General features: G+C 43.2%; 1 protein-coding gene across 1 annotated transcript in view; it reads right to left on the bottom strand.

The window, feature by feature from the left end:
- The window catches only part of CIDEA (cell death inducing DFFA like effector a), an 823,757-nt gene that overhangs the window by 485,442 nt on the left and 321,896 nt on the right, over window positions 1-16,419 (bottom strand). Inside the window, exon 3 of the mRNA XM_044067366.1 lies at window positions 11,274-11,426. Coding sequence (XP_043923301.1) covers window positions 11,274-11,426 — 153 coding nt within the window. The remainder of the gene's footprint in view (window positions 1-11,273; window positions 11,427-16,419) is intronic.

Here is a 16,419-nt window from a genome sequence, read left to right as displayed (position 1 = left end):
AGTTCAGCTAGTTCAGAGGGGGTGGAAGGAGGGTAACCTGGACTGCAGCAGGGTGAACACTCGAACATCTACATTTATGGTAGGTACAAGACTGTACTATGTTCATCGTGTTACCCTGCTGCAGTCATCACACTTGGGTTGAATCCCAAAGCTAAGGAGGGGAGGTGGAGTCAAACAGGGTTAGAAGAGGCTAGTAGGCCCTGCAAAAATGCAGTGGCAAAACCAGCTCTAGTCTTAGAGTAAAGAGGTACGTGATAGTGTTTGGTGAAGGTGTGCACTGAAATCCAAGTAGCAGCTTCCACAATATCCTTGGTTGGCCCTCCCCTGAGAAAGGCTGCTGATGTAGCTGTAGCCCTGGTGGAGTGGGACCTAATGTTAGCAGGTACTGGTTTCCCATGATGTGTGCAGCAGAAATGTATGCAATTGTCCTATCTATTTAGAAATGGTCTGTTTTGAGATAGCTTTTCCTTGTAATCCTGTAGAATAGGCTACAAAGAGCTGGTCAGTTTTTCTGAAAGCCTTAATTTTATCCAAGTAGTAATGTAATTGCCTGTGAATGTCCAAAGAGTGCAGGAGTCTTTCTCCTTTGTTCTGGGGATTTGGGAAGAAGGTGGGCAAGTGAATGGTTTGGTTTAGGGCTACACTGGATAACACCTTTGGCATAAAGGAAGGATTAGTTCGTAGAGAAACTCTGTCTTGATGGAAAATGAGGAAAGGTTCCACTGCCATTAGTGCCTGTAGCTCTGAGATTCTTCTAGCTGAGGTTATTGCTAGTAGTAGGGCAGTTTTCCATGAAAGAAATTTTAAATCAGTTGAAAAAGCTGGTTCAAAGGGTGGCAGTGTAAGCTTTTCCAAGACAAAGTTGAGATCCCAAGTAGGTGTTGGAGCTCTCCTTGGCGGTCTTAAGTTCTTAGCCCTCTGAGGTACTGCCCTAGGAGTGGATGTGAGAATAAAGGAGGATCCGTGCTGTAATGAGCTGAAATTGCTGAGGCGTGGATCTTAATAGATGAAAAGGAAAGTCCTTTGTGTAACATCTCAGTTAAATATTGTAGAATCTGAGGAATGTTCGGCTCCAGGGGATTTAGGCCTTTAGCCTGGTTCCAGGAGCAAAATCTTTTCCATTTGTCCGAATAGTTTTTCCTGGTGCTGGGCCTCCTGGCCTCCAGAATGACATCCATAACAGCTTTCGATAAAGGTGTTGGCTGGTTGTTTAGGTAATTTGCCATGCAGCCAGGTTTAAAGTCTTGAGCTGGCTATGTAGAATCAGATTGTCTCGCTGGGTGAGGAGGTGAGGAATTTGTGGCAAAATCCATGGTGGGCCCTGGGCCATGGTCCTTAAAATTGGATACCAATGTTGGCGTGGCCAATCTGGTGCAACGAGAATCATTTGTGGCCTCTCTAATCTGACTTTCAGGAGTACCTTTGCTAGAAGAGGCAGTGGAGGGAAGGCATACACTGTTAATGTTTTCCAACTGAATGAGAGAGCGTCCACTTTCCAAGCTAGTGGATGGAAGGTCCTTGTGCAAAATTTTTGAAGTTGGTAGTTGTGGGGGCTTGCAAACAGATCTATGTCTGGGCGTCCCCATTTTTGAGCTATCATTGCAAATAATTGTGGGTCTAGTTTCCATTCGTTTGGATCCATGATGTTTCTGCTTAGGTCGTCTGCCAATGTGTTTTTCTTTCCTGGCAGGAATTGTGCTTGTAATTGAACCTGGTAAGACAGTGCAGTGTTCCACGAGGTCATTTCTTGCCTGCACAGAGGGTAGGAATGTGTGCCCCCTTGCTTGTTTATGTACCACATAACTGTGGTGTTGTCTGTCCTTATTAATAGTTGTCCTGGGTGTAGATGGTCCTTGAAAGCTGTTAGGACATTCTGTACTGCTAGCATTTCTTTTTGATTGATATGCAGGTGTCTCTGATCTATAGTCCATTTGCCCTGAATGCACTGTCCTGCCATGTGTGCTCCCCAGGCATAGTCCGATGCATCTGTTGTCACAGTTTGCCTGGCTGTGGGTAAGGTGAAAGGCTGACCCTTGTTGAGGTGACATGCCTGTGCTCACCACTGAAACTCCTGTTGAAGGCAGGGAATGAGTGGAATCATTGTTTCCAAGCTGTGGCTGTGCTGAGTCCATACACTTTTCAGGTACCATTGTAATTTCCTCATACGCAGTTTTGCAAATGGTATTAGTAGAATGCAAGATGCCATGAATCCCAAGGCCTGCAGAATTTTTCTTGCAGGGAGTTGGGTCTTTGTTGCCATTATTTTGAAATATTGAAACAGTTGTCATTGTTTGTCTGGCGTGAGATAAGCCATCTGGGCCATTGTATTCAGGCTGGCACCCAAGAATGTTATGTTTTGTGAGGGCACTAGTTTTGATTTCTTTTCATTTACTGTGTACCCTAGGCAACTTAGAAGGTGCTTGACAAATGCCAGATGCTGTAAAAGAATGTCCTTGCTTTCTGCTTGAATAAGACAGTCATCCAGGTATGGATATATTTGAATTCCTCTTTGTCTGCTGTATGCAATTACTGGTGCCAGGCATTTTGTGAAGACCCTGGGCACAGTAGATAAGCCAAAGGGCAGTGCAGAGAATTGATAATGCATTGAACCTGCAATGAAACGGAGGTATCTTCTGCAACTTTGTCTAATAGGGACATGCAGGTATGCCTCCTTGAGGTCCAAAGTGACTAGCCAAGCATTCTTGCCCAGCATGGGAAGAAGCTGCTGTAGTGTTAGCATCTTGAATTTTGGTACTTGCAGATAGGTGTTCGGAACTGAAAGATCCAGAATGGGTCTCAATACTTTGTCCTTTCTTGGAACTAGGAAGAGTCTTGAGTAAAATCCTTGTCCCTGCTCCTGTGTAGGTACCTGTTGAATGGCTCTCATGTTCATGAGAGATGTAATTTGTTTTTGTGCCTCTGCCCATTGATTTGGTGGCAGGTTTGGCACTCCTTTGATCCTTGGTAAGGTATGAAAGTGGAATCTGTATCCTTGAGAGACAATGTTTAGAACCCATTTGTCTTTTGTGATGATGTGCCAGTTGTCTGCAAAAAATGCTAGTTTTCCTCCCAAGGGTGTTGCCAGGAGAGATTTTAAGATAGAGTCATTGCGTCTGCCTTCTGCTAGCTTGGGGCCTGTCTTCTCCTCCTTTCTGGGTAGCAGAACCCCATTGGCGAGGTTTGTAAGGGCCCTGTGACTGACCTCTGCCCCTTGGGCATCTGTATTTGTCCCTCTGTGATCTGTCTGAAGCTGGAAAGGACCAATTTTTTGTTGGCCAATTTCTGCTGAAGCGAGGGGGTTGTACCTGCAAGAAATCCTTGACCGTTTGCATAGATTTAGCCTTATCCTCTATTTTCTTTAAAACCTCTTCTGCTTTGACACCAAATAATACATCCTGTTGTAAAGGTGCATCTAATAATTTTGCTTTAACATGGTCAGGGAGGGTTTGCTCTTTTAACCGAGCATGTCTACGAATGTGAGCCAGTAACAGCTGCTCTACAGGAAGATTCCAGTGAATCAAATCTGCATTGTAAAGTATGCTTGCCCACCTGTTCAGCTGCATGCAACAGATCCTGAATTTCCTTGAACTCAGGCTGTTCTGAGTGTGTGCTCATTTTTTGTTTTAACTAAGACATCAGGAATTGTTGATATTTCAACATGTGAAAGTGGCAATTTAATGCTCTCATAACCAGAGTTGCAGAAGTGTATATTTTCTTTCCCCATCTATCTAGGGCTCTGGACTCTCTTTCAGAGGGCACAGGATTTTTAGCCATAGAAGCCTTTGCTCCCTTAGGACCCTGGGATATGGTTTCTGAGTCAGCTACAGGGCTTTTATAAAGGAATTTGTGTGAGTCAGGTACTCTGTAGTATCTGTCTAGTTTGGCTGGAGCAGGAGGTAGAGAGTCCAGATTTAAACTAGACTCCAAGTAGACATCATCCACAATATCTAAAACAGGATGAATAGCAAGAGGTTTGTGATGGGGTAATAGAAGGAACTCTCGGAGCCTTTTCTTAGAATCTGAGTAATCCTGGCCTTCCCAGTGGAAATATTCCCTCATGGTATGTAATGTTTCCCCAAAGGAATAGTCTTTAGGAGGAGATGCTGAGGGAATAGAGTCTTCAGCATCAGAATCCTCATAAGGTGGAAAAGTGTAATCCTATTCCTCAGAAGAATCTGAGGAGAGAGAAACCTGGTCAGAGGATGCATAATCTTCTTCTTGTCTTGGTCATTTATCAGGAGGGGTATGGGAACCCCTGATAAGGGTAATTAAATCTTCATCCATCTTAAGCATCTGTTTCTTAGGCATGGGGCCTTGACCTGTAGACTGATGAACAGTTTTCTTAGGTTTTAAAGGAGTTTTAAGCTTAGCATAAGATTTAATGGTGAGTGTAGTCGGTCTGAAGACACCTTCTGCAACGAAGGTGTTTCCTCTGCACCGGTGTCTAAATCTGCTCTGGTGTCGGTAGATGGCTGCGTCGGCCTAGTAGACTCCGCTTAGGAGTCGGCAGCTGTCTGGGGTTCCAGCTCTGCAGTCGTCAGGGGCTGCGCAGGCGCCTCACTGAAAACTGGAGAACCGGCGACAGGCCCAGCTGAGGACTCGGGGTCTGGCTTATTCCTAGGCTGCCTGTCCTTATCCTTGCGTTTTTTATGAATTGCGGTCTTCGGCTGCTCCGACGGCATGATATAATTGAATTTCCTACCAAAGTAATGCTGTGCGAAGTCAAAACGGCGTTTGATAGTGCATTTATTAAATCTAGCACAAAACTGACAACCTGTGACATCGTGGTCTGGGCCTAGGCAAGGAATACAATAGGAATGGAAGTCCTTATGAGGTATTTGCTTCCCATAAGAAATGCAATTGTTAACTTTTTCTGACATCGGACTGAGGCAAGAAAATGTTCCCCAACAGGGTACTTTGCATTATTGAAGACTTCGGACTGAAATTCAAATCAAAAATCTCAGGTGTTGGCCGACCGGCACTTGCGAACCGCTTCTGCTTCGGGCACCGCGCGGCAAGAAAGACTGAAGAAAATGGCGTTGGATGCCTCTTATATACCTCTGAAGCACTGACATCAGGGAAGAAGCGACAGCAACCGATGCTGGACCAAGACTTTGAAATTCGGGCCGACTGCGGGACAGCCTGATGGCAGGATAACCCAAGCGTGATGACTGCAGCAGGGTAACACGATGAACATCGTAGATATTTTCTGCAAGATTTCCTGATTGGGATGTGTAGGTAGGCCTCTTTTAGGTCTAGGGTGGCTAACCAAGCATATCCTTGGAAAGCATAGGAAGAAGCTGCTGGAGGGTGAGCATTTTAAATTTTGGTATCACCAGAAAGGTGTTTAGAATGGATAGATCGAGGATTGGGTGCCAGATGCCCTCTTTTCCGGGTCCCAGGAAGAGTCTGGAATAGAAAACTTGGCCTAGCTAGTCTGCAGAAAAATGCTGTATTGCCCTCAAGGAGAGCAGGGAAAGGACTTGCTTTTTGACCTCTGTCCACTGGTTTGGAGGAAGATCTGGGAACCCTTTTGGGGTTGGCAAAGTATGGAAATAAAATTTGTATCCCTGGGACACTATGTTGAGGACCCATCGGTCATTGGTAATACAGGCCCAGCTGATTGCATGGAAGGAGAGTTTTCCTCCTAGGGGCACAAGCAAGTGGGCAAAGGTAAGGGGTGGAGATGTAAAGTCATTGTGAGTTCTTCCCATAAGGGGGTGGCTCAACGCTCCCTGTTTTTGAAGAGGAGGAACTCCATTCTTAGATCTCTGCATTCCCTGGGACTGCTATCTGGGGGGTGGGGGGGGGGTCTGCTTCATCTGGGTCTGGGCTGAGCTGGCCTGGAGGGGGCTGGAAAGGACCAGTGCTTGGTGGGGAAATGCCTACTGAACCTCAGAGGCTGGACCTGTAAAAAGTCTTTAACTGTCTGGATAGATTTAACTTTTTCTTCCATCTTTTTTAAGACCTCTTCTGCCTTGGTGCCAAACAAATTGTCTTTGTTCAATGGTGCGCCCAATAACTTTGATTTGACATGTTTGGCAAGGTCTGTTCCTTAAGCCAAGCATGTCTTCTAAGGACAGAACCACTGACTGCTGCCCTGCAAGATGCTTCTAGGGCGTCAAAGCCACATTGCAAGGTGTGCTTAGTAACATGGCTTGCAGAATGCATAAGCTCTTGTAATTCTTTATTTTCTGAACAAGCAGGAAAGGAAGATATTTTTTGTTTGAGGAGTTCCATGGTATGCTGCTGATATTTCAGGCATGTGGAACTGACAATTTAGTGCTCTAATAGCAAGAGTTGCAGAGGTGTATACTTTTTTACCCCATCTGCCTAAAGCTTTGGACTCCCGTTCTTAGGGGGTGGGATTCTTAGCAGAGGTTGCTTTAATTCCTTTAGGTCCTTGGGAGATGACCTCTGGGTCAACAGTAGGATTTTTGAAAAAGAATTTGTGAGAGTCAGGGACTCTGTAGTACCTGTCAGGTTTCCTGGGAGCAGGAGGAAGGGTGTCAGGAGTCAAACTGGATTCCATAAAAACATCATCTACAACATTCAGGACAGGAGGAATGGCTAAAGGTCTGTGCTGTGGTAAATCTAAGAATTCACCGAGTATTTTCTTTGACTGAGGATAGTCCTGACATTCCCATTGGAAATGATCTCTTAAAGTATGTAGGGTCAAATGAAAATTCCTCGGGTGGAGAAGCAGAAGGAATGGATTCCTCTGCATCAGAATCCTCATAAGCAGAGAGGGGTTGCATGTCTTCATATTCAGAAGCATCAGAGTGATCGGATTCCTGTTCAGTCAAAACTACTGGGGACAAGTCTGTTTCTTTTGGAAGGGGTAGCCTGGCTTCCCTTAATAAGCATAAAAAGGTCTTCCACCAGTTTAAGCATTTGAGATCGAGGCATGCAAGCAGGTGCCTGAGCTTGGGTTGTCGGTTTTTTGGACATAGTTCATACCCTGGGCCTTAGAAACTCGGTAGTTTAAGAAAGAAGTCGTGGGTTTGTGTCCAGTATCGGTAGTGCGAAGAACTTCTTCGGAAGCCGGTGCCTGCTCAGAGGCTCCGGACCCATCCAAGGTAGAGACATCCACAGGATCCTTAGCCAAAGAAGAGTTTGCGGCATACCAAACTCCGAAAGGGTCTCAGTAGTGGCCTGCGAATCCACAGAAGTGGGCATCAGGGGCGGCAAAAGCACCTCACTGAGGACTGGAGAACTGATGGCTAGCTTAACGGAAGCATCATCAGCAGTTTTGGAGCTGTGTGGTCTGTCTCTGACTTTACCCTTATGTTTTTTAGAAAGATCAGTTGTCGAATGGCTTACTGAAACCATATCGAAATTAGAGGACTGGCAGCGAAAATATCTAGCTACAATAAGGGCCCGACGACGTATAGTTCTGGCGTTGAACAAAGCACAAAAGCGACAGAGAGGGAAAGTTGTGGTCTGGGCCTAAACATGTGATGCAGTAAGAATGGAAGTCTCCGTGTGGTATTTGCTTTCCACAGGAGAGACAATTGTTAATTTTTTCTGACATCGGTTAGAGCAAGAAAAAAAGGATCCCCAACTGGGTACTTAGCTTTAGAAGACTTCAACTTCAATTCAGAAATGAAAACTCAGATAGTGGCCAACTGGCACTCGTGCAAACTGCTTCTGCTTTGGACTCCTCGGCAAGAAAGACTGCCTGCCTGTTTTTATACCACTGACGTCAGTCCTGGAGCGACAACAACCGACGCAGAAATACTACGCCTCTGGTATTCAGGCCAAGTGAGGGCTACCCCTGGCAGGATAACCCAAGTGTGATGACTGCAACAGTGAAACATGAAGAACACCCTCAGTGTTCTCCCACTGAAAACACTGCCACATTCTGGAAACAGTTTCAGAGTAAGAGAATATTTGACAGGGAGATATGGATAACATGCACTCTTCCGATTATGCATCAAAATTCTGAGGAGAAAAACCTGTTATCTGTCCCATCACCTTCCTCTACAGATTCAGTTTCTTGAATTTCTTCAGGAAAAGAGGAATCCCTTTTTCTCTTACCAAAATAAGAATAAGAAGGGTCAATATCCTGTACAAGACCCCAAGCCAGACAAACTATTCCTGTCCAGTGAAATTACTTAGTTTTTGGTTTATTACGGACAGAAAATTTAGGACAAACATTTTAATGCCAACAACAGCTTTCCGAGGGATAGGCAAGACATTCTGTCTAAGTAGGGATACCTTCCCTGCCCCTTCTTCCAAAACTGACAAAAGTGTCTCTCCCTTGCCCAAGGAGGGGTCCCCAACAGCTGCAGGGTATGTGGTCAACCCTCAGTCCATAGTGGCTTTATGGGTATCACCATATAGATCCAGGGAAAAGGACGAGTAGTCTAATGATCCAGCTTTGGCCACAGCACAGTCACAGACCTATGGCTGAGGCAAAATACTACCCTGTTGTAATAGCAAAGGCTGTTCAGTTAACTTGTGCATTTTATGGCTGGAAGAAGGACCAACAGTGGGACCAGTAGTTTGTTCCATGGTCAAGCTGAAAATTGTGGCATTTTCCTTGGCAAACTAAGCAGCACAAACCAGTAAACTTTCAAACAAAACACAGTATAAAAGCATTTAAATACAGTTTAAACAACCTTTGAGTTATTAAACAGTTTCCCCATGGAAAAAAATGGTTTCAGAATGTTTAAACTGACTTTTAAACAGTCAAACACAAAAGTGCACTTCTGTTTAAAAATACAGCAAAGTCATGCAACACTCAATAAAAAACACAAAATCCTAGCTTAAAACATAGCTTCCCAAACAGGAAAGTAAATTTAAACATTAAAAGTAAGTTTCCTTTAGGGAAAATCTCCCACATCTTACCTACCCAGCTATGAAACAGCAAAAGCTGACCATTGGTCCTTGAAAGCCCAAAGATGAGCACTCTCCTTAGCAACAGGAAAGCTCTGAAGGGCTTGGTGCCAAACAGCTCAGCTCAAGCTTATTAACATTTTGACAGTGTGGAAAGTGTCCTGAAGCTGAGGAAGCTAGTTGGCTGCTACATCTTATGTGGGATAAAACCCATGTAGCTTAGGCTCCTGCAGCAGTAATCAATTTGAAGAATATCCACTGCTGCCTGGGATGAAGGGAGTTATCAGGATCATCACTGGACAGCCCATCTGAATCTTCAGAAGGACTTTTTTTCTCAGAAGAATGGGTGAAATGGCATTCAGGAACATTCCTATCAAAGTGAGTGAACATGCATGGTCTTCCCGGTACCTGTGCAAGGAATCCTGGAGTAGAACTTCTTCTGTTGTGTGTTGTGAATAGTGTCAAACAGATGTATTTGAGGAATTCTCAACAGCTGGATCAAATCCTGGAAGACCCCAGGGTGTAGATTCCATTTGTGCGAAGTCTATCCTGGTCCTCTTCAACTTGTCTGTTTCTGGTGTGATGGGATGTAGGTAGCCAAGAAACAGATTTAGCTGACTTGCTAGTTCCCATGCTAGCACTGCTAGTATGCAAAGGGGTAGGATCTGGTTCCTGCTTTGTGTTTATGTACAACATAACTGTGGCATTGTCTGTGATTACAGTTCTGACAAGGGAAGACATCATGCAAAAAATGTCACAGTGTGTAGACAACATAAAAATAAGAATAAACTCAACGGGGAAAAAAGGGTATGATTTCTACCAGTACTATAAACACAGTAATACAAGAAAAAGGACCATGGGTTGGAATACTTACCATTCTGGGTAACAAACCTGTACTTCATACGGATCAAATGGTAAAAATACCATCCACTTGTACTATGACAGGACAACAATACCAACAAACAATACTGTACTTCAATATTACATTTCCAAGTTTTAAAGATACCAAATGCAGATTTAAAAGGGCTTGGTATGATACACTTTTAGGGGAAGTAGGGGCAGAATTGGGAACCCTAAATGCTGTGGATGTTAAAATTTTACAAAATAAAGTAAAACTACTAGGACAAGATATCTCACAGATTGTACATTTACAAGCACAATGGACACAAACAAAATGTACTTTACAATCACTGTATGTCAAAATACAACAGAATAAAATACAAAATAAATTGAAGTTATGCAAATGGACAATATTGCCTTTAAATTTCAAAATATTTGTCAAAGTGGCACCATAGTTTGTATGAGTGGTTTCAAATAACCCAGTGTTAAAATTTAAGCAAACACCCTTTGTGGGATGTATCAGTAATATCACACATTTGACCTGGAAACATGAAACCTACAAGTTCTCTGCCAGTAGTAAACGAAAATGGCAAAATTTCAGTGGAAATATGAAACAATTCAGTTTCCTAACATTATCTTGTCCTTAGACAAGTTAAGAAAAATAATACAAGACACAGACTACCTTAATGTATACTTGGATCATAGTAAATTTAACATATTACGGTGTGAAGTAATAGTATAATAGTAAAAGACAAACCAGTAAAATTGCCTGAAAAAACAGAAGCTGACACTGCCCATAATTGGTGGGACATATTTACAGGGTGGTCATCATCTGAAACCAAATTGTTAGATTGGTTAATACATCCAGTATTGGTAGTCTTGGGGGTCATAATAATGACAGCTTGAAATTGTTTAATATGCTGCAGTAACTCAACAAGTCATAATTGTAAATATAAGTAAAGTGATAAATCCTGTAAATAGCAATGCTAAAGAAACAAATGCAGTCTTTTATTTAACTAAAGTTTAGTTTGTTCCTCAAAATATAAGAAGGGGAAACTGTAACAGCAAAACTATTCTGTTTTCATTTACTGTTCCATTTAACTGTTGTTAGCATGATTATTAGCTTGGAAAAAAAGCTGTAAGAGTAATACAGTGCAAAATGAAATCTAAAGGGTTAGAAATAGTATGAAATGCTGAAAATTAGAAAAAGTGTGCTGGCAAAACGCTTAGTGGGGGGGGGGGGGTCATGGGGCCTTGTTCCCCTGCAGAAACTTAGTAAAAAGTGTGTTTGTTAATTTGGTGTTGTTATAGGTGGAGGGGATGTTATTCACATGTATTGTAGTTTTCTATGCTATGATGCACACTTTCACTGTTCAGAGTTTTCGTTGTTTTGGGTTTTTGATCTTATGGTCTCAATGTTTTGAAGTTCAATGTTATGAGATTTCAATGTTTTGAAGTAGACCCATATATGTATGTATATATATATATATATATATATATATATATATATATATATATATATATATGTGTGTGTGTGTGTGTGTGTGTGTGTATATATGTAGACACACAAACTTATAAACTGTGACAAGTACCTTTACTGGTGTCCACTTCTGTCCCTCTTTTAACACCATCAAAGTGGTCCCATCTTCCAAGGACTGAAAGAACTCCTCTGTATCAACCACTGTACCATCTTCCTCCAGTACAAAGGTAAGTATTCCACTGACAATTAGTAAAGTGTCCAAACACTGCAAATCAGAAAGTTGCAAGATGAGTAACACAGAATTCCACATATATAGAAACGCAAAGACAAGTTTTTTATCAGACACATTTTTCCCATTTTGCTACCTGCCACCCCAACTCCACCCCATTCTGTCAAACAGACATCTTACTGTAAAACAAAATTTTGGTTTCCAGCAATGTACAGTAAACAGTACGGCTCATTAAACTAAATATCTTTAAAACATCAGTGAAGTATATGCATATAACTAAACTTACAAAAACAGAAGCTCTTAGAAGACTCTAGTAGCAAGTAATACAAGAATGACTGATGTGAAGTACAGCCAATGTTGTAGACCATTTTTATCCAGCTGCATTTTACCAAAATCAGAAATGGCAGCTATGATGAATTCCAGTCTTTTCCTACATTACTTTTCCCTACATCTTTTTTCTACCCACTATCTGCTGATCATTATCCCTTCCCAAACCTGGGTGACCCAGCCAATCCATGGTCAACAGCCAGCCACAGAAATCTGAGATCCATGCAGAGACCATGGCTAAGATGTCACTATCCCTTTTCATCCCATAGTAGCCTGATACCAACAGTTTCCACAGTGCAGTCAAATGACTCATGCAGTCTTGCATTCATGAGTCAAAATGTGGCTATCTGCTGATGCAGTACTCAAAAACGGCACGTGTTTCAACCATGTAGCTGCATATTAGAAAAACACCTCTACTAGTTTTGACAGTCCCTACTGCAGGACAGTAATCAATGAGCCTCAATCCTCATCACTCACACCGGTGAAGGACTGCCACTAGGAACAAAAATGGATACATACTTTATTTCCAGATCATCTCTCTGCACCAAGCAACATTTCCCTTAACAGCACACAGGGAGCACACTCCAGACCTGGGGCTGGACACTCTCCAGGACCCAAACAAGACTCCACACTGACAACTTTGGAGCTATGTGTCCCTGTTCCAAGTAGCTGACACATACACTTGGATATTTGATTTACACATGCACGCATGCTCACACACACACACACACACACACACACACACACACACACACACACACACACACACACACACACACACCTGGAAATGGCTAGTACAGATTACCAGCTGTGCTCCCTTTCCCCAGACTATAAGGTAATTATGCTGCCACCAGTCAGCTATTCTAAGGCTCTTCCAAGGGTGACCAATTACTGTACTGTGTAAAATTAATACTAATGCAAATGGCAGAATTTGACCAATGCAGCAAGGCTTTCTGGAGCAGCCACAGTGTCACTAAAATAAGCAAAAGTGCTCTTAAGATGTTTAAAGTATTCTCTAAAACACCAGCCACAATGAAAGGTACATAAATATTTAATAATAAATAATAAAATAGAAAACATGAAAATACGGAATACCTAGTTACAATAAACATCAGAGTTTCAATTACAAGAGATATAAAAATAACACATTTGGAAAGATTCACACAGATACAGAAAAACAATACTTAACTAATCTCACTATATTTCCTGACTTGACTAAAGAAAGTACAGTTGTGTACACTTACCATAAATGTAGATATTCGAGTGTATTCACTGTTGCAGTCATTACATTTGGGTTATCTGCTTGCAGGTAGCCCTCAGTCTGCCTGATTATCAAAATCTTGGGTCCTGCATCGGTTGCTCTCTCTTCTTCTATGACATCAGGTAGTCAGGGGTATAAAGCATGCAGCCAATGCCATTACATCAGTTTTCCTTGCCCAGATGTCAGGTGCCCCCATAATGGGAAGCAATTTTATACAAGATTACACCTCCATTATAAGCAAATACACCAGAACGCTTAAATACAGTAAACAAGAAGCGAGGTATAGCAAATAGAAATCAGGGGGCTGGAGGGAGGGTAACCAGGACTTCAACAGTGAATACACTCGAACATCTACATTTACAGTAAGTGTACACAACTGTACGATGTTCATGTTTCACTGTTGCAATCATTACATTTGGGTAGATTCCCAAAGCTAAGGAAGGGAGGAGGCAATTAGAGAGCATTAGGACCAGCTATTAGGCCCTGCAAGACTGAAGTGGCAAAACCAGTTCTGGATTTAGAGAAAATAGGCAAGTGGTAATGCCAGGTAGCAGTTTCTAGGATGTCCCTGGTAGGAACACCTCTGAGAAAGGCTGTTGAAGTAGATGCAGCCCTGGTGGAATGTGATCTTATCCTCTGTGGAGTAGGTTTTCCATGGTGCTTATAGCAGAAATGAATGCAATGGCCTATCCATTTAGAAATGGTTTGCTTTGAAATGGCCTTCCCCTCTGCCCCTGCAGCAAAGGCAACTAGCAGCTTTTCAGTTTTTCTGAGAGGCTTAGCCCTGTCCAAATAAAATCTTAGTTGTCTGTGCACGTCCAAAGAGTGCAGTATTTGTTCTCCTTTGTTCTGTGGATTAGAAAAGAAGGTTGGCAAATGAATGGATTTATTAAGGGCCACACTGGATACCACCTTGTGCATAAAGGAAGGATTGGTCCGGAGGGATACCCTGTCTGCATGGAAGATGAGGAAGGGCTCCACTGCCATGAGGGCCTGTAATTCAGACACTCTTCTTGCTGAAGTGATGGCTAGAAGGAAGGCTGTTTTCCAAGAAAGGAATTTCAACTCTGCAGTTGCAGCTGGCTCAAAGGGAGGTAGAGTGAGCTTTTCCAATGCAAAGTTAAGGTCCCAGGCTGGAGTAGGGGCTCCCCTGGGTTGTCTTAAATATTTGGCCCCTCTGAGGAATTGCTTCAGCAGTGGGTGAGAGAAGAGGGGTGGATCCGTATTATAATGTGCTGAAATGGCAGAGGCATGAATTTTAATAGAAGAGAAAGAAAGGCCCTTGTGAAGCATCTCTAAGTATTGAAGAATATGCTATAAACTGGGCATTGTTGTGCCCATGCCCTGTGTTTGGCTCCAGGAACAGAATCTTTTCCACTTTTCAGCATAGGATTTTCTAGTACTAGGCCTCCTTGCCTCCAGAATGACATCCAGCACTTGTTTACGGAGTAATGGTAATGTAGAGCACAAGTAATTAGCCAGGCTGCAAGGTTCAGGGTTTGAAGCTGGGGGTGCAGAATCTGGCCCTCCTGCTGGGACAGCAGGGAAGAGGTTGGAGGCAGGTGCCATGGTTCCAGCAGTGACACTGCGTAAGAGGGAGTACCAGTGTTGGCATGGCCAGTCTGGTCCAATGAGTATTGTCCTTGGTTTGTCCTATTTGATCTTTAGTAGAACTTTGGAGAGGAGAGGCAGAGGGGGGAAAGGCATAAACTGAGAGGTATTCCCAGGTGAAGGACAGGGCATCCACTTTCCAGGCTTGTCTGTGAGGAGTCCTTGTACAGAATTTGTCCAACTGGTAATTCTCAGAGGAGGCAAAAATGTCCATCTCTGGGCTCCCCCATTTATTTCTCAACATGTTGAATATCTTTGGTTCCAGTTTCCACTCGTGTGGGTCCATGAGCTATGAGCTTTCTGCTTAGGTTATCTGCCAGTGAGTTTAGCTTGCCTGGCAGGAATTGAGCCTGTAGGTGCACATGGTAGCTCAAGGCTGTGTTCCACAGAGCCATGGTAGTCTGTGGAGGGGGTATGAGTGGGTTCCCCCCTGCTTGTTTATGTACCACATAACAGTGATGTTGTCTGTTTTTACCAATAATTGTCCTGGAAGGATTTGGTCCTTGAAGGCTGTCAGAGCAATCTGTACAGCTAAAATTTCTTTTTGATTGATATGCAGGTGCATCTGACTTGGGTTCCATTTGCCCTGAATGCACTGCCCTGCCAAGTGAGCCCCCATGCATAGTCTGATGCGTCTATTGTTGGGGTTTGGGCAACAGGGGGTAGATGATAGGAATCAAGGATTCCAGGTCCTGAGAATGTTGACACCATAGGCTTTTTAGATACCATTGTAGCTTCCTCATATGCAGTCTTGCATATAGAATTAGTAGGATGCAAGAGGCCAAGAACTACAGAGCCTGCAGTATTTTCCTTGCAGTTAACTGGGTCTTTGTGGCCAGTAATTTGAAGAAGGCTGTCAGATAAACTTGTTTCTCTGGCGTGAGGTAGGCCATCTGGGAAGTTGTGTTCAAGCTTGCTCCCAGGAATACAATTTGTTGGCAGGGTACTAGATGAGATTGCTTTTTGTTTATGGTGTACCCCAGTGAGGTAAGTAGTTTCTTTACAAATGCCAGATGATTTAATAGTATGTCCTGGCTTTCTGCCTGAATTAGACAATTGTCCAGGTATGGGTATATGTGAATACTTCTTTGCCTGCAAAACGCAATGACTGGAGCTAGGCATTTTGTGAATACCATGGGCGCAGTGATAAGCCAAAGGGCAGTGCAGAGAACTGATAGTGCATGTAGCCTGCTCTGAAGCGTAGGTATTTTCTGCAAGAATCCCTTATTGGGATGTGCAGGTAAGCTTCCATCAAATCCAATGTTGCCAACCAGGCATTTGTGCCCAGTATGCAAAGTAGCTGATGAAGTGTTAATATTTTGAATTTTGGAATTACCAAAAAAGTGTTTAGGACAGATAGGTCCAGGAAAGGACACCAGGAGTTGTCTTTTCTGGGTACCAGGAAAAGTCTGGAGTAAAACCCTTGTCCCCATTCTTCTGCTGGGACAGGTTGAATAGTCCTGATACTTAGAAGAGCGAGAACCTGTTGTTGAGCCTCTGCCCACTGATTTGGGGGGCTAGGTCTGGCCAACCTTTTGGGGTTGGTAAGGTGTGGAAGTGGAATCTGTATCCTTGGGAAACAATATTTAAAACCCATTTGTCTTGGGTAATGAGTTCCCATTTTTTGCATGCAGGGTGATCTTTTCCCCCTAAAAGCACAGTCAGCTGAGCAGGGCTTGGAAGGTGTAACGTTAAGTCATTGTGACAGTTTACCATAGGGGCGTCTTACTACTTCCAGCTTTGGAAGTGGGAGCCCCCCACTGCTTAGGCCTGTGAGTACCTTGAGACTGTGGCCTAGCTGGTCTGCTGTTCCTGGATTTGGACTGAGAA

This window comes from Protopterus annectens, chromosome 3.part1 (assembly GCF_019279795.1).
Source record: "Protopterus annectens isolate FY-2018-M chromosome 3.part1, PAN1.0, whole genome shotgun sequence".
Classification (NCBI taxonomy): domain Eukaryota; kingdom Metazoa; phylum Chordata; order Ceratodontiformes; family Protopteridae; genus Protopterus; species Protopterus annectens.
Note: the sequence above shows the minus strand (reverse complement) of the source record. Positions and strands in the feature narration are given on the sequence as shown.